At 40.7% G+C, this 19,048-nt stretch overlaps 1 protein-coding gene across 4 annotated transcripts in view; it reads right to left on the reverse strand.

Moving 5' to 3' along the window:
* Positions 1-19,048, reverse strand: part of LOC149312325 (metabotropic glutamate receptor 8) — a 627,813-nt gene that overhangs the window by 113,327 nt on the left and 495,438 nt on the right. For all 4 annotated transcript variants that reach the window (XM_089524400.1, XM_089524401.1, XM_089524399.1 and 1 more), the window contains exon 8: positions 7,709-7,845. In XM_089524400.1, coding sequence (XP_089380526.1) covers positions 7,709-7,845 — 137 coding nt within the window. The remainder of the gene's footprint in view (positions 1-7,708; positions 7,846-19,048) is intronic.

Genomic DNA, 19,048 nt, shown 5'->3' on the forward strand with positions numbered 1-19,048 from the left:
ATCACATCCTACTTGATGTTGTTTTAAAAAAAACAACTCTAGATGCCATGGCTTGAAACTGGGACTCAAGGTGACCAGAATATTCTGGGTTGTTTCATGAATATTCTGGCTTTGAAACTGCCCTGACTTCCCTCCATTACCTGTGCATTACATAGCAACAGTGGGCTGATGTGTACACAGCACCACTGCTACTTCTGCCAGTGCCAGTCATTCCCATTGAGGCCAGAAGTGCTCAGTGTTGGTCAAATGGTTGGACACCTCACTATGACCTCAGATAATGGCCATCCCACCCCTCTCCACACCGGAGGCTGTGGAGCTGGGATGGGCTTTTTGCTGCCCTCCTACTGGTGGAGACCAGGGCAGTTAAATCATGCCATGGCTGGTTGCCATGGCATGAGGCTCCTAGGGGGTGTGGTTAAGGGCATGCTTTGCCTGTCATCCCCTAAGTGTCTCATTCCTAGATTAAACGTCGACCCACTCACCCACCACTAGTATAGGGTGAAGTCTCACTTGGTTGCCTAGGAGCCAGGTAGGACTATCCCCCCTTTTCCATGGGGTTTTCACCTACCCCACATTGTTTCTAGTGGCATAAGGGAGATTGGCTGAGGTGGTGTCTCATTAATACATGATTTGGCTTGGAATTGTTGGTTTTAATTGGACGTATTTATATTTTGCATGGATTTGATCTCAGCGAGCACCTTGGACACTTCACTGGGTGTTAGGAAAATTTCTCGAAGCACCTCTACGGGCCTTGCAACCTGGGGGGTGGATGAAAAGAATGGAACTTGGGTCTGTCTGGAAGGTATACCCCAACTTTAATCTTCACAGATTGGGAAGGGGGACTTCTTGCTGGGCTTCCTGATGCGGGCTGTCCAACGGCAACCCAACTTATGGACTGTCGTTGAAGGCCCAGGTGTCATTGTCCTTGATAAGCTGCAGAGGTAGTCTGCGGTAAGACACCGGTATGCAGCTTTCCCTGTCTCCCACATTAGTTTTGGTTATGATACTAGTTGCAGTTCCATTAAGAACTTAATAAATAGGTCAATAAATGGCCCTGTTTTTATCCCATACATCTTGTGTCTGGTCTCTTTATTCCAGGGATAGAGTAGCAAATTACTTGTATTACATTGGCGGCTGTGGGCAGCACAGAAGGATGCTGTGTAGACAGCCACTTGCCATTACCCCAGAGTGCTCTTGATCTTCAGGAATCTGGAGCAAAAGATGAGCCTTTTCAAAAAAACACATTTGTTTTAAAGGAGGGATAGACTAGATTTTCTGCAGGACTGATCTTCCCATGTGTGGACAGTTCACAGCTGAACTGGGCCTTGGACCCTACATTGTCTGGACAGGACAACATGAAGACAGGGGGAAATTGTAGCAAATGGTCAATGTAGACATGGTCTCAGAATGCAGAAAGTAAAAGTACTTCCACATGTTTTAGGACACTTAACAGCAGGAATTTGCTTAATAGTATACCTCTGTCTGATTCCTTAAAAATCAGTTTAACTCAAGCAAGTTTCTCCTCTTTACCTGCCAGTTCGGGATGTGAAAGTATGTAATTCTTGTCAATTGCTTTTTGTAAAATCGTAATAGCATATGTATACATTGTGTGGGAATGCAGGCAGAATGTAAAATGCAAATAGGCCTAACATGAGACATGTTCCTTGCATATCATTTTTCTATCACACAAAAAGGCATAACACTATAAATCTGTTTCCAGACTGCCAGTACATAAGGATCTGAATCCTTATGGACTCATTCACACTTGCAAAAAAAAAAAAAAAGTTTTTTGAGTCGTATCGATCCGAAACTGCACATTTGATTTGAAATGGAACGAAGTTCATGCAACATTTTCCATTCCGTGTCCATTTAACACAGTCCATGTGCACACAACTTTTGCACTGCAACAAAATGGATTCTCAATGTTGATTGTAATCGATCCATCCCAGGTCTTTTTTTTAAAAAAATATCAATCATATGATGTGCATGCTTGTGTTTCTGATGATGCATGCAGTCGAAGGTGTGTGTGTAAGATGCACACACTCCTCCTGAACTTCCACTTTCCCTCTTTGTTGGGCAATGGGCTGCTAGCAGCAGGGAGAGTGCAGGACTATTTCTATGGGGGCAACAGCCAATCACATACACAACCACCTTCCTTCTCCAGTTTCCCTCCGTGCCAGGGGATAAATCCTGCAATGGCACCCCTGAACCCACAGAAGTCTTGAGACAGCCCCACAGCAGTGCTGAGATGGGGGGGGGGGGGGAAATGACAACTTTGCAAAGAACCGTGTTGGGATGGGTACCGCCACTTTGCTCACCCTCTGCCCATTGTCCCTCCCTCCCTTCCTGGGTGACCCGAATGTGATCGGAAACACGTTCACATTAGTTCAGCACAATTGCAACCCAGTTCTTTTTCAAAAGAACCAGTAAAAGATCTGTGTTCAGAAGAACCAGTTCAGGAGGACTTTTGCCGATTCACCCCATTTTAGCCAGGACACAATTGGGTTTGAAATTGATTTGAGTGTGATTGAGGCACATATAAGCCGACTTGATCCAATTCACAAATCGGTTTAAATCATAGTGTGAATTAGGCCATAGTTTCTTTCTCTCACAACCAGAATTTGAGAATCTTACAGCCAACAAGGCCATTTACATTTGCACAGGTGCTGATATAGGTCAGAAATCAAGTGGTAGTGGTGAATAGTTAGTACCTTTGACTTCCTGCCCTCTACTGTAATTAAAATTGCAGTTGGCAGTGAACAGTGAAGCATACCCTCCAACATTTCACAGATGAAAACTGGGACTACATACTACATTAGAGTGTGGTCAAGAAGACAGTGGTTTGATCATCAAACGGGAGAGGCAGGATACAAATACATATTTTTTATTATTATTATTAATGAGGGAAAACACACAAGCTAGGCAAGACTGCAGCAGTTTGCCTTTGCCTGAGTCTACAGGGAAAAGAAGGACCCCACTTCTCCTCTATTCTCCCACTGCTGAGTTAAATGGAGTAAAAACTATTTTTGCATTTTGAATTCAGTCTGCAGCAACTGAGGTAAGCTGAGGACAAAGGGGGCAAGTGGGCAGAGAAGACAGAAGCTGGAATATTAAAAAGCACTTGAAAAAGTGGGATAACTGTGGACAGATCTCTTCCGGCAAGCTTATCCACCCAGTCTTCTGTAAAGACATTATTCACTCTTCTATTTAGAATCAGAATATTATATTTTATAATTGTTCGACTATACTGTTTTTAACTGTTTTAATGCTTGAAAATTATATGTTTTATTCTTGTATTTTATTGTTATTGTTGTAATCCTGCCTCGATCCACCTGGGAGAGGTGGGAAAATATAAATAATAATATATAATTGTTTTAATTTGAACATCTGTTTTAACATTATAAATTACTGCATTTTAACTGATTTTGAGGGTGTGTTTCTTTAAAAAAAATAAAGACAGCATTCTTTTTAAGTGCTGCCTTGAGTCTCAGCAGGAGAAGAAAGGTAGAACATAAATTAAGTAAACATATTGACATTTTTCTCCAAATTAAACACAAATATATATTTACAACACTTTTTTTAGCTTTGTGATAATTTTTAATAGATTAGCTGAAATCTTGCATAATTGCATGTCCAGTCAAGTAAATCATGGGTGCCAAATTCTAATGCAGAACCTTACTCAATGTACCTTTAAAATGATCTCTCTCTCTCTCTCACTCTCTCTCATACACACACACACACACACCCCTATGGCATCCATTTTGTGATGACAGTGACATGCCACATGTCACTCAGTGACCTTAATGGCAAGGCGATGATTTGAACCACATTCTTTATCATTGCTTACTCGACTGTACCATATTGGGGTTTCTATCATCTATAACCCACAAAGTCTAGTACAGTAATATCATTAATGAACCCCAGAACAGAAACAGTCATTATTATAAACCTATAGTAAGCATTGGTACTGTACATATGAGTCATAAGCACACTAACCCCACCTGCCTCCATCATCACTTTCCTAATGAAAAAGTGATGTGTCTGAAGTTTCTTAAGACTATTGCATTAATGAAGGCTCTTCATGTGAGCTAAAAACCCAGTATTTCCCTGTGGAAATAATAGGCCTCTGGCTCAGCTAGACAGCCAGCACAGATACAACAAGCTATTCTCTTAATGCATGTCACTTCCAGATGTGAAAAACCACAACAGATACAATAGGGCTTGTGAGCTCTCCTCCATATGTGCACACATCAATCACTTTAATAGGGATAATGAGTAGTAAACACTGTTGAAACTGCAAATCAGGCAATGTCCCTTCCAAAAACAAAAAAGGCTTACAACTTAACTGGTTTATCAGAAGGCTCTCTAATGATATTAGTTGAAATTTTTAAACCATCCCAAGACTGCAGTGCTATTCACATTTATATATGAGTAAGTTCCATGGAATTTGCTTCAGAATGGGCATACATAGGATTACATGGCATTTCACAGGGCAAAGTTTAATACAACTCCGTGGACTGAACTGGATCATACTGTGTGCAACACCTGTTCCAATTGAAGATATTGACTGTTATTGTCAGGCATGCCTTCAGAAATATTTAAATAATGAAATTACTAGGCATTTTAAGAAAGGGTAAGACTAGGGCAGTAGAAGAATTTTGTGCGGCCCTTGCCTTTAAACAAACCATCCTAATTTGCAGTTCCCAGACTAGGATTGAAAAGTACAGATAGATCCTGTATCTTTTAATAGTTGTGTAGAAAAAGAATTTCAGCAATTTCACCTGTTTGTGTGATGAGAAACTCTGTTGCAATTCCTTCTTCTAAACAACCATTAAAGCTACAAGAGCCCTCTCCAGTTTTCAGTCTGGCAATCCTAGATCGAGATTGTAATAGTTATTTTTCATACTGTGATCAATTTTCACTTTTCAAAAAGTGTGTATATTAGGGGAAGCCACATATAAATATTCATATTAGAGAGTTCCTGTGAAAGTACATGTACATTGTGGAAAACTGCATAAAATAAACTTCTGGATAAACTGTAAACAAAAATAATGTGAATATTCATAGTGATGCAGAAATTGGGTGGGACAGAGTTGTGGTTGAGTACTAAGACTGGATATAACTGGAGTCTTCCATCATCCCCATAGAAGACATAAATAAATTGAGCAGCTTCCTATCCAAATGATTTAGAGTCTTAAAGTGTTATTTCTATATAACTGATATTATCAGTATAATTTGGATGCTATTATCTTGCATACTCATGCAATTTGGGGGGGGGGATGGTCTTTGTAATGATGTGTTTGGTCTTTGAAGTGTTCACACTCATTAGCTAATATGAATGAGGCAATGTGAGTAAAAATCCCATAAGGCCACATAATTCAATAGTATCTCCTAATGATTGTCACAGCCTTGCTCACAGGTGGAAGAGGACAGGAAGCATCCTCCTGTATCCTGATCACCAGCTCCATCCATCACTCGATGCAACTGCAGCTGCTAAGATAGTTTGGGGAGGATATATTACTTATTTGTGGCAATAGTGCCAGGATTGTGCATATATATTCTTAGTGACTATGGCACAGTTGCAGATTTGCAACGTAGAGTTATGAACTCTAGGCCACCTGCATCTGTACATCACATTAAAATTAAGGTTATCTGCTCTGGATATTTTCAACGCTATTTGCTGATGAGGGTTTTTAAAAAAGGAATTTTTGGTTGTTAGTTATGTGTTTAATATTTTGAAGTGTTTTTATCAATTGTGTATTGCCTTTGGGGCACTGGTAGGTTGAGAGGCAATAAATTAAAGCCTTGAATAACTAAATATAAACAAAACTATCTGCACAGTGCTTAGATGGGAAAGCAACTATGTAAGAGAAAAAGCTGCATAAAACTCATTAGATCAATCAATCTTATTAGGGATAAAAAAAAAAATCAAAAACAAATTAAACCTGAAAGGAGTCATTTGCTCAGGATGTACATGGATATTACTATTTATGTTTTAAATGTTATTTGATATACACTGAAAGCAGAACATGAATATGGAATTTATGAGAAAATGTTGTCAAAGTTTAGGTCACACTGAAAATACATCCTGCATTTCCTCCTCATTCCTCATCCACTTTCTGAAGACCACAAGAAGGCAGGGGAATAATTTCTGAGTTAAAGACCACATCTTTTTTTTTTCCACCTAAGAAAAGAGTTGGATGGACTCTTGCCAGGAAGCAATAGAAAGTGAACAGCAGATATGGTAAGGTGCTTTATCACTACAGTGGCTGGAAACGGGAAGCTGTTATATGCATTACTGTTGGTAGCACACTGATAATTACTGTAAAGTAGTCTCAGAGGGACAATCATTTGTTAATACTTACACTGTTCTTTTTCTCATTGTTTATCATTTGCCTGTTACACTGTGAACCAAAGTGGTGTGAAGCCTGTTTGGGCCTGTTTGGGCTGTCAGTAAATACTTAAGTCTGAATACAACTGCTAATTCCAACTAGAGTAGTTCCATTAAGTCAATACAGTGTTGACTTACCATTCAGCAATAGGTTTGTTATAACTGAGCCCAGAAAATGGATTTAGGCCACAGCAAATAGGGATAGAAATATATGCTGCTATGTTCAAGGTTCGTGCATCTAGCTCCTGAGACTTATTGTTAGAAAATGAGAGCTTTGCCTCAGAAATTTACATATTTGTGATGCCTGCTATAAGTTTTGGAGAAATAAACCATGCACGTAATCATGCTTACATTTTAAAACTGTAAAATTTATCCAGCTGAAAAATATGTACAAACATATTTTAGTCAATGGGAGAAATCTACAAAAACATGCACATTAGGAAAAACACATAAATAAATGTGTTCATTATGCACTGTAATATGTACTGGAAATCTCATTTCATTGCTGTTATGTGCCTTCATTTCTGGATTACAATAACACTAAGGCCAGGAATATAAAGTCCTAGCGAATTTGGCAGGTGGGGATTTATGCACAATTCCTGGGCAAAACTGGGGAGGGATTTGGGGAACTGCCAAAGTATAGGCCAGAGACTGCATTTTGTGGCTCATGGATTTGGCTTGCCCTGGATTTAAAGTGCACATCTCTTAATTTAATATGTACACATTCTTTATTTTTTTATAGTTTTTAATTTTAAAACATTTTGCATTTTAAACCTCAACCAGCAAATGTCACTCGTGGGGCATCCTTTTGTTTGCGTTATTTATTCCTCTGTAGGGGAAAACCATCCCCTACATGTCCTGTTATCTACTGCAAGAAACAATGACCACAGTATGAAGGCCACTGTCTTGGACATCTGTTCATATGCATCTGCACTACAAAACTCTAAATTAATTTAGCAATGATGTATCACAATAATTTAGTATTATTGGGATCCCCTAAGAGATCGCCTCTTCCCATATAATCCACCCCAAGCACTCAAAGCCTTTGTGGGACATTCATTCCATTCAGTCAGGACTAGGTTGGCAACTGTCACTGTTATAAGAAATAATAACAACAACAACAACAACAACAGTAAGGACAGGAGGGTATTTGATGATGATGATGATGATGATGATGATGATGATGATGATGATGATGTTGATGGAAATACAGTTCAAAGAATTTAAGTGAAAACATTCTGACCGTTATTTGTGGTTCTGCTTACTAGAGACAACCAAAATGAGATGTAATTAAAACCCAGCAACACCCAGACTTACAGTCAGATGAAGCTGGTTTGTCCAGTGGCCAATAATTTTATATTCTGCACTTCGGTTAGTTAGTTGATACTGGAAGATATCATAACGTCCAGGTGCATCTCCATTTTCATTGAAAACAACAGGTGTTCCAGCACTACCTGTAGAAAAAATAGAAGAAGGATCTTAGGGATTTTAAAAAATATAATATTATCAATTAAATCTGCAAATCAAAATGGGATTAGAAAAAAGGAGCCTGAAAGAACGCTATCAAAAAATCCAACATGAACATGATACAGTACTGGTGAATGATCACTACAAAAACTTTACAATATATGTCTGATTATTCTTGATTACAAATGCCTGTGGTTTAAACAAAATACGGTGTGCCCACATCATACACGGGCATGCTTTAGCCAGCTTTCAGCATATGCTGAATGTCCCAAAGGGATGAATGGGGGCGCGCTCATGGTGCGTGCGTGCCGCTGTGCCACTGCATGCACAAGCCCCATTCATTTAAACAGGGCTCGAGCATACACATTATTTGTTTTACACGGGGGATCTCCCGTGTAAACAAAGGGGGCACTGTATAATTTTCTCTAGTTAGTGACACAAATTCATTATGACAGCTCACATGTCACATTCCTAGAGTGACATAAAAGAGGGATAAGGCTGAGGGGAAAACCCTCCAAAACTATGTCTTTTAGGGCACGGGTAAAGGAGACAGATTCAGTCATTTGCACTACTAACTGAATCCTTTTGCTGTCCACTAAACCATTATGAAGCTCCGGGCTGCTAATCTTAAACATGTTCCTATCAGATAAGCAACAAATAGTACTAGGTAGTAAATAATAGCTCATCTGGAAATAGCCAGCTTAATTCTGTTGCTCATACATGCTGTAGAGCAGTGGTCAACAAACTTTTTTCTCTTGGGACCCCCACCCCCTTTACATCTACATGCAGCTGTCACTCCCTTTCCTAATGAATGTAGTACAGTATGCCCTTGGCTTGTGCGGGGGTTCTGTTCTGGACCGCTCTGTGTAAGACAAATAGCACGTATGCTCGAGCCCCATTGAAAATAATGGGGTTCATGCATGACACATGAGCACCATTGAAAGCTCAGCTGCATGGCTTTCAGCGTAAGATGAAAGCCACATAAAAGACACCCAAATATAATGCAGGTGCACTGTATATGAATACAAATATTTTGTTTATTTATTGTGTGTATTTTCATTCACACATTCATGTATATTCATATTTTCACATTTTATAAGGAAATATTCTAATTAGAACAGGGTTGTTTTTTGTTTTTGTTTTTTAGTAAATTCGATATTTACTAAAAAACAAAAACAAAAAACAACCCTGTTCAAGAGAGAAGCTCCGTGAATATATTTTTAACCATGATGTGAACCTGGATAGGGTGGCTATTAATAATTCGAAATTTTCCAATTGGTTTAGATTATATAAATTGGACCATCAGATGGCTATGTATCTAGGGAATCTTACATTTCTAAAGCTTAGACAGGCTTTTACAGCTCTTCGCTTCCAAACAATGCCCTCAGCCATGATTGACGGTAGATATTCACATACACCTAAGGATTCCCGTTTATGTATTTGTGGAGCCCCAGAAATCGAGGATTTGCCTCATTATTTGTTTTCTTGCTCACTATATACTGGTCCAAGAACAAAATTTATGGGATCTATTTTGTCCAATTTACAGTCTAATACCATTTCTGAAAAGATTTTTTATCTCTTGTCTGATATTGATTCTAAGGTAACTTATAAGGTTTCATTGTTTGCTTCAGCAGCAAACAAAATCCGGGCAAGGGTAATAGCAGACATTGCAGTTGATTGTCAGGGGATGACTTTATCTAAACTTTGAAGCTGTTTTTGTTTTTTTTAAAAATGTTTTTAATGATTCTTAGGTGGATGATCTTATCCAAACCTTGAAGTGGTTTTTTTTTTTCTTTTAAAGTTGTTTTATTTAATTGATTGGAAGTATATTATGTATTAAATCTGGATGCTATTTGATGCTATTCGATGGAATATTTTATAATTTTGAATTGCTGTTATTGGTTTTATATTTTATCATGCGAATGGCCTTTGGCTTAAGCATTAATAAAGATTGATAACTTATAGTAAATTCGATATTTAATTCAACACACGTAAATTTCACACATAAAAGGCTTGGGAAGAGAAGGGGGATCAATGCCTCCAAGTCTCACACTTCCCTTGAGCAACCCTCATGCTCCTTCCGGGGGTTTCACCCCACTGTTCTAGAACCACTGTTCTAGAGGATTCTTTTTCAGCAGACACTTCATCTGACTGTCTTGAGTTGCTGCCAAAGTGGAGTACATGTTTTACAGGTACAATCTCAGCTATCTCCAATCAAGATTTGGGCGGGTTACAGACCGCCGCTTTGTGGCAGTCTGCCGCCGCCACCGCTTGCTCCGTGAGGGAGCCGTAGCAGCCACACCGCGCAGCTCCCGCGCAGAGCAAAAAAGGAGCTCCAAAATGGAGCTCCTTCTTGCGGTGCCTCTGTGACGTCGCGAGGTGCCGCTGGTGCATTCACGACATCATAGGCGCCGCGACACGTCTGGATGCTATGTGTCCGATACGTAAACATGGCGGCCCCCATGTGGAAGGGGCGCCGCCATGTTGTACGTATGGAATACGTACTAGGGTTAGGGGGGTGCAGAAGCACCGCCCCTTCCTAACCCTAATACGTATTCCATACGTATTTTTTGGCGGTCTGTAACCCGCCTTGGTAAGACATTGCTGAAGGCTGTGAAGAACTCTGCCAATCAAAGAAGATAACAGTAAATTATCTGGATGTTGTGGTTAGAGATTAGTCCAAACTACTGGTGACAAGACCACAAAGCCTGTAGCCCTACCAAGTTGCTCATTCATTAGTGGAACAGGTGGGATTTATGTTATGTTTGTTCAGTATGGAATGCTCCTGTCAACCAGCCATGCTTTCCTTTGCAAGATACGGCATGCCATTTTCTTTCCACACAAAAAGCACACATGATTCTGTGGCCACTAAGAATGCTTATTCTGCTTTTGAAGTATATGTTGCTCTTTGCGTTTTTTTTTCCTTTCTTTTCTTCTAGTTTTTCAAAATGTAGGGTTTTGTCAAGGATGCTGATATTGTCTCATTTCTCAGTTGTCTTACAGTGACAACCTAACTATTATAACTCTGTACCTGCGTTCACTTTTAGGATGGAGTACCACACTTCAACATTTTCTTAAACCACAATCACATTGTCATTTTTCAAGAGAACTGATAATGAATGAAGATGATTTTTCTTTAAATATGTCCCATTATCACTTTAAGTCTGAGCATCATTACAATCATAACTAACAAAGGTAAGAATGACAAGTAAAAGTAAAAGAAAGATTATATTTATCTAACAGGTATTATTATTAGAACTATCAGCCTTAAAAAAATCTTTTCTCTTCTTGTCATGAGAAAAATGGCTCTAGGAGATTAACCTACATGCATTGCAAACCTTCATGTGTTAATTTAGAAATATGTCTGAACGTGTTCAATAGAACCCTTGAACCCTTAGAGACATGACTGCAATTTTATTTAATGAACAGTGGCTTGTGAGAAAAAAAAATGTTTCTAACATATAGTTTTGCTTAGAAATCTGTCTTTATGTGTTGAGGGGAGAGTGTTGGCTCTCTTCTATCCTGCTTCAGATGCAGTAACAAAAAAACAAACAAAAACAACAACTCTAGGCCCGCCAACATTCAGCACTGTCTGAAGTAATTATCCTCAACAGTAGCTAGCAGTAGCAGAGTGCAGAAGCACCAGCTCAGTTTTCAGTATTTGGCAATACACTGACCACACTTGAATAACTCACAGAAACATTTCTTCCAAGTCCTTGGAGGCTCTTGAGTTCTAGTAGTTGCAATACATACAAGATATTTTCAAACACTCTTCTTGACTCTCATCAACTTACATCTGCTATATCAGGGGTAGGCAACCTTTTGGAGCCAGGGGCCGGGTTGCTGTCCCTCAGACAAGTTGGGGGGCCGAAGCTGAGGGGTGGAGCTTCCACCCTCCGGGGGCGGGGCTTCATGCTGGGGGCAGAGCTTCCACCATCCAGGGGTGGAGCCACCCTCCAGGGGTGGAGCCTCCACTGAAGCCCCGCAAGGAGGAGGAGGCGTGTGCCCTCCCTCTCCTCCTCGGTCCCTTTCTGGACAAACACCCCCAACCTGCATTCCAAAACACACACAACAGCACATTTGTGCATTTCACACTTTGGAAGGTGACACTCTCTCGGCTTCAAAAACAGTAGTTGCCTGCCTCTCAAGCTCACTCATCATCATCACCATCACCACACTATCATTGTCAAAGCAAGGGAGACTTGTTAGCGTTAAAAGCACACAAAACACACTTTGGAAGGTGACACTTTCTCAGCTTCAGAAACAGTAGTTGCATGGCTCTCAAGCTCACTCATCATCATTACCATCACCACGACCACCACTATCATTGTTACAGCAGACCTTTTAGCATTAAATGCACTGAAAATACACAGAAATGCACTGCTCCTCCTTCCTTCCTCTCCTTTCTTCCTCCTTCCTCCCCTTCTTTCTCCCTCCACTTCTTCTTTCTCCCCCCTCCTCTTCTTCCTCCCTGCTTCTCTTCCTCCTACTTCTTTCCTTCCTCCTCCTCCCTCCTCTTCCTCCTTCCTTCCTCCTCCTCCCTCCTCTTCCTCTTTCCTTCCTCCTCCCCCCCGCGCCTTCCTTCCCTGCCTGGAGAGAGCCGGCCAGGGCCAAGGAGACCTTGTTGCAGAGGGGCTCCTTGGCTCTGGCAGCCCTCCCGCCGGCGGGGAGAGCCGGCCAGGGCCAAGGAGACCTCTCTACAGCGAAGCCTCCTTGGCTCTGGAAGCCCTCCCGCCGGCGGGGAGAGCCGGCCAGGGCCAAGGAGACCTCACTACAGCGAAGCCTCCTTGGCTCTGGAAGCCCGCCCGCCGGCGCCAGTGATGGCCCCAGCCTCACAGAGGCCCGCTGCTGCCGTCTGAGCCCAATTCGAGGGCTCTGGCAGCTGCAGCGGGCCTCCTGGAGGCCGAAGTCTCGCGCGACCTTTTCTGTGGTCATGCGAGACTTCGCCTCTGAGCACCGCCATTTTTTCGCCCAAAATGGCGGCGAAGTCTTGCGCGACCTCAAAGAAGGTCGCGCGACACTTCGCCGCCGTTTTGGACGAAAAATGGCGGCGTCGAGCGGCAAAAATCCGCAACCACCGCCGGTGGTGGCGGCGGCAGTGGCGGCGGCAGCAGTCGGGGGCCACTCCAACAGCCTCCGCGGGCCGCATCCGGCCCGCGGGCCGGAGGTTGCCGACCCCTGTGCTATATTCAAAGAAACTACTAATACTGTTTCAACCAATGCACTAACCTTTCCACTCCACTCCAACCCACTTTCTCCAGCCATCAATAACCCACACATGTATTGGGTCTTAAGCGTGTTACAGACTGCCTAAAAGCAGCGGTCTGCTGCCGCTGCCATTTGCAGCGCGGGGGAGCCTCAGAGGCCAAACCGCGAGGCTCCCTTGTGCCGCAAAAAAAGTGTCAAAATGGTGCTTCTTTTTGCATCCCGGATGTGACGCCACAAGGCGCTAGTTGCGCACTCTTGGCGTCACATCCGGGGCACAATGTGCGGACGCTATGCGTCTGCTACGTCAAGATGGCAATGCCCGTGTGGAACGGGTGCCGCCATTTTGTACGTATCCAGTATGTACTAGGGTTAGGGGGGTCAGGAAGTGACGCCCCTTCCTAACCCTAGTACGTACTGGATACGTACTTTATACCCGTCCGGAATGGGCCTAAGTGAAATTATATAGAACATAGGTTTTTGTGGGTTATTTGGGCTATGTGGCCATGTTCTAGCCCAAAAAACCCACAAAAAACTATGGATGCTGGCCATGAAAGCATTCGATTCCATATATAGAACATATTAACTAAGGGTTGTCACCTGGTGTTACTTATCATGATGCAATTCCTATTGTAACCCTTTGCATCATTTCAAGTGCTGTGACTTAATCTCAGCCACTTCAGCTATACAAAATATTTTCACATCCATCTTAAAGGAACATCGCTTCCAACGGGGAGACACAGAACCATGTGCATCATCCTGTCCACAATGTCCCTTTCACCATCACCTGTACCTTCAGATCGTCGAATGTTGAGTATAAGGTTTGAAGGAGAAAATTCAATACATTAGCTTCAAGTCTTCACGTAACCCAGAACCATGTTGGGAACCCTATTGATCACAGTTCATTATCAGAGGGAGAATGTGAAAGTATCCTCCTATTAATTATTTGAAATGTCTAACTATAATGAGAGGCATCAGAGAAGATGCAGTAGTAATAGAGTGCTCGATTTGGAGTAGGAGACCCGCAGACTGGATGACCTTGGAGATGATATTCTCACCACAAATCCTCCCTTGGCTTAATTCCTGCTCTATGTGCCTTGGAGGATAAACATCGGATACACAGTTATCAAGAGTCAAATTGTAGATCCTATAGAGATCCCTGGTGGCACTATGGTTAAATGTCTGTACTGCAAGCCACAAGGTTGTGAGACTGATCCTAGAGCTCCAAGGTCCACTCAGGCTTGCATCCTACAGTAGGTTGCTAAAATGAGTACTCAGGTTGTTGGGGGCAATTAGCTTACACATTGTAAACTGCTTAGGGAGTGCTTAGTTCTCTGACAAGCAGTATAAAAAATGTACTTGCTATCCCTATTCCTATGGATAAGTATAAAATCAAAAATATTTTCTTTGTAATATCCTTCACAACTATATGCATGTTTACTGAGAAAGACTGTCAGAGAACTAGTGTGGTGTAGTTCTTGAGAACAGGGTTTAAATGCCTGCTTGGCCATGAAATCCACAGGTGATCCTGGCAATGGAAAAACTCCTCTGAACATATCTTGCCAAGAAAACCCTGTCATAACTTTACCTTAGGGTTGCCAGAAGTTGGAAATGTCTTGAAGGCAAACACCACCACCACCAACAACAAATTTGTGACAGACAGTACTTGGATTGGAGATCACCAATGAATACCAGGTGCTGTAGGCCATATTTCAGAAGAAGGAATTGGCCAAGCTACCTCTGAGTATTCCTTGCTTAAGGGGGGCATAGGTTGATAGGTGATGTGAAGGCTCAAACACACAGAGAGAGACTGAATGAAACAGAAATGGTATATGTTTTAAAGAATTACCTAGTGCTGAGAAATTAGAGACAGGTAGTGGCTGACAATGATGCACACATATTGATTTACCTGCAAAGGTGCCTAACATTAGTGCCTTGGTCAGGATTTTGTAGATGTAAGTAACCTTTGCTTCTTCTTTTTTTAAAGCTAGTCAGAGAACATGTCAGATCCTATCAGCAGTCTCTAGCAAATCCTGACACCGTATTTTAATTAATATACTGCTGGTTTCCTTTGGATGTTGGATTCAGGTTTTCAAGAGCAAATGCACTGAGATGTTCCCAAAGTCTGCATTCCACGAATTAACTCTGTAAGTGATGACTAAATAAGCAAATCTGTTTTCTCAGAATCCAAAGAAGGCACATGTCCAACAAGAAAGATTATATTTCCTTCCTTTACTTTCTGTGTTACTTGCTCAGCATCTTTAACATCTTTCTCTACTGAAGAGATAAAGCTTGAAAAAGGCTGTAACTTGGTAATGAAGTACATGATTTGCATACAAAAGATCTAAGTTTCACTTCTTGTTTCACTTATCCCAGATTGTAGAGAAAGCTGAAAGTTCGTGCAAGCTATATTGGTCCCATTAAAAAAAATGGATTTTCTGAGGCTTCCCCATGAACGCTTCCGTGACGGAAGGAAAGCGAGAAGTCTCTATGACATTTCAGAAGTGCGATGGATGATCCCACCTCTGGCGCTTCTGAAACATTTGAGCAACACTTGGGCAATGTTTGGGCAGCAGTAAGTGCCCTGTGTGATAAACTCCCAGCTGTGCAAAAGAAGTTGTAGCATAAGCTTTCATAGACTTATTCTTATGCTACAACTACTTTCACAGAGTTAGTACGAATGTGGTTACACATTCATGACTCCCTTGGTGAATTCCAGGCTTTGTTGTTGTTAGGTCCAGATTAGTCTTATTTAGGGATTTCAACAATAGTCATAAGTGCCACTTTGTGACTCCTGGGTAATGTTACAAGGGTCAAAAATGGCTCATTGCCATCCATAGTTGCTAGCTATTTATTTATTTGATTTTTGTTTGTTTGTTTATTTATTTGTATAGCACTTTAATTTGCATGCCCCTTTACAGATAAAATCAATTTAAGATATTAAATCCTGCCAAAGGCATACAATCTGAAAGTAGTAAATCTACTAAAGCAAACCTGTTGGAATCAATTGACATTAATGACTAGTGCAAGTATTTAGTCCAATAAATATAGGTCAAGGCTTAGTGAAAATAAATGTGAATCATTCAGTATTTTCAAATATCAACTGCATTGGGATACTGTGTTGTTTAAAGAGCAGCCAAAAATGTTGGAGTTGTGTGGCACAAGGAAACACATCATAGCAATAACACTCCATGGAGTGTATCAGCATCCTGCATGAGGAAAAGTTGGCAGGTTTGTTCCTTTAGGGTGAGTGAATCGTATCCTCACTATAAAGACTTTTGCACAAAGCTGCTGATTTGACAAATCCTTGAGTATCCCTTGAGGCTGTGCAACTTCTGCTGAGTCATTTCCAACCATCAACTTTTGTCTGCCTGTTTATGTACTAACTCTGCATATGAACTCCTCTATGATCTTCTGCAAATGAAGAAAATATCCTTCTTGTATTGTGTCAGTCCATATCTTTGGAAAATATAATGATGCTCTACTGTTCTTATGACTGAGTTCAACTCACCCGATAATGTCCTCAAATAGTTAAACTCATTAGTTAGTGACTGTTACCAGTTATATATAGTTTGCATTCAGATACCAGCACCTTAAATAAGTTCTTATAGAGCAGGGGAAAATTCAGTTGGACCACCTCACAAGATGCATAGAAGAAAATTACAATGGTCCAAATGAAGCCATGCTGAGAGTCTCCTGTGGTTTATAGATTCCACTGTCATTAACTTCATTTTGTATTATCGTTTCTGAGTGCCAAAGACTTTTTTTTAAATGAGTGCTTTTCTTTTTAATTAGCTGTAAGCTGGAGCTACAAAATTGTCCAATGGAAATAAATCAAATTACAGTGGTGGGTAAAAGTGAAAAGGAAGAACACACACTAAATGTACAGGACTCAGAAGCCCAAAAGACAGTATTATATGGGCAGTTTGCCTCTGTGATGCATTCAATGGAGACAGATATAATAGCTTCAAATGAAAGAGAGAAGCTAATCAAACATTTAGAGCTCACTTTAAATACAGAATGCCAAAGAAGGAATGATCAACAATTAAGCAGAACCAGAGCATTCTAATTTGAGATGGTTACACTGGCAAATAAAAAGTATTCTTTTCACTATATCTAGTGCAGTGATAAATGAAGCTATTATCAATGCAAACCCACAAATAGAAGATCATTTTCAAACAATGTGGAATCCAAAATAGAAAATGGTTGCCTCCTAGCAGCTACAGAATTCTGCACAGGAAAAATAAAAGATGCTTCAGACAACATTATCCAGTAAATACATATTTAGAGTTGAGAGTCAGTGTGGTGCAGTGATTTGAGTGTTGGACTGTGACTCGGGAGAACAGCATTCAAATGTCCACTTGGGCATAGCAACCCACTGGGTGGCCTCGGGCAAATCATATACTCTCAGCCTCAGAGGAGTAGCTACAGGGAGGATAGTAAAGTAACAAATTCCTAACACTAGTAATTGAAAACTGCAGCTGAGCATTTAGAAATACAGTTTACATATCCAAAGAAAAGAGATGGGCAAAGTTAGCAGGGTAATGTGAAAAGACCCTTATCAGAGTTCTAGCTGTGAATGATTTTCACTGTCTCACTCTCAGCATTGCAAGAAATGTAGAGACTAAAGAAAAGGTTATTTTGGGCACCAGAATTCTTATTTAGGAGGTAATGTCCTATTTCTGCCCCCTCCCCTGCCCTGCATAGAGAGATCCTTATATTTTGTGTTTTCGTATATTCTCTTTTTAAAAAAAGAAAAGAAAACAAATATGAACTGATTTTTTTATTTAAAAATCTATTCAGATTTAAGATTAGACCCTTATTATATTACAGTGGGATGAGCAACTTTGACCTTCCAGATGTACCCATATGCTCTAGCTAGACCAGCTAATGGTGAGTGAAGATGTTCATTTTAATCCAAAAACATCAGACGGGTCCCTGTTTGAAAGGATTACATTGGCACATCTCTAGCTCCATTGCATCTTCACTGGTGCAAAATTTCCAAGGCAATGTGGTGCTTCAGTGTCCTATGATGGTACTGCAATATATGTAGAACATTTAGCGCAGGGTGGGCAATTTGTGACTCTCCAAAAGTTGTTGGACTGCAGCTGTCATCATGCTTCTCTGTTGCTTATTGTCTGGAACCACAAGCTGTTCATCCCTACTTTAGACCGATGTTCACTCAAAGGTAACCCACCTGTATTTAATGTTTCTTATTCTTTGTAAGAGTAAATAGAATTACATTCCTAAGGCAATTTATAATTAACACATTTCATTTCATCTGAACCATAAAAGCATCAAATAGGAAAGGCAATATCTCCATAGGAGGTAAAGCAGAGAAATCCCTTCCATGAGAAACAAATGTATTAAAGTTGAAATGTTTGGGTTTAGCTAATAACTTACAGGTTAGAAATAGAGGATAACAAATTGTTAAAGTTCTTTATCATATTGGTCTTTACCAATTAGAGCAACTCAGTGGATTGTTGTTTTGTGCAACAAGCACCATATAATGTGTTTGTGGTGTGCAGATATTAATACTGAAGCTCAGAAAGCAATACTTAAATTATCAGTAAACTGTTTAAAAGACAGCTTAATTTGCAGTACTTTCAAAGAACATTAGTGGCAATCAAGTTTTCTGAAGAGAGGCCACTGTACGTCTATCAACGGGGAAAAGTAACCTAACTTTGGGGTTATTCAGCTGGTGAAAATAATCCAGGCAGAATCTGGGTTGAATCTTTGTTGTTCACATACATTTCAAATGCATCCGATTAAATTTGGGGGGGTTGCCAAAAACCCACATATCCCGGGATAATCGATGTTGGATCCCCTCCCCCCCCCCATTTTTCTATAAGATTCAGATTCTCGGCTGTGTGAATAACCGATGCAAATAGACCTGGTACTCAGTGCATGGAATGATGTTCTGTAGACTGAAACAGCACTTTGTGAGATCAATCCAACTGTAATTATCTTATGAATATCAAACTC

Source organism: Sceloporus occidentalis, unplaced genomic scaffold (assembly GCF_023333645.1).
Source record: "Sceloporus occidentalis isolate IW3139 unplaced genomic scaffold, rSceOcc1.0.p SCAF_5, whole genome shotgun sequence".
Taxonomy (NCBI): domain Eukaryota; kingdom Metazoa; phylum Chordata; class Lepidosauria; order Squamata; family Phrynosomatidae; genus Sceloporus; species Sceloporus occidentalis.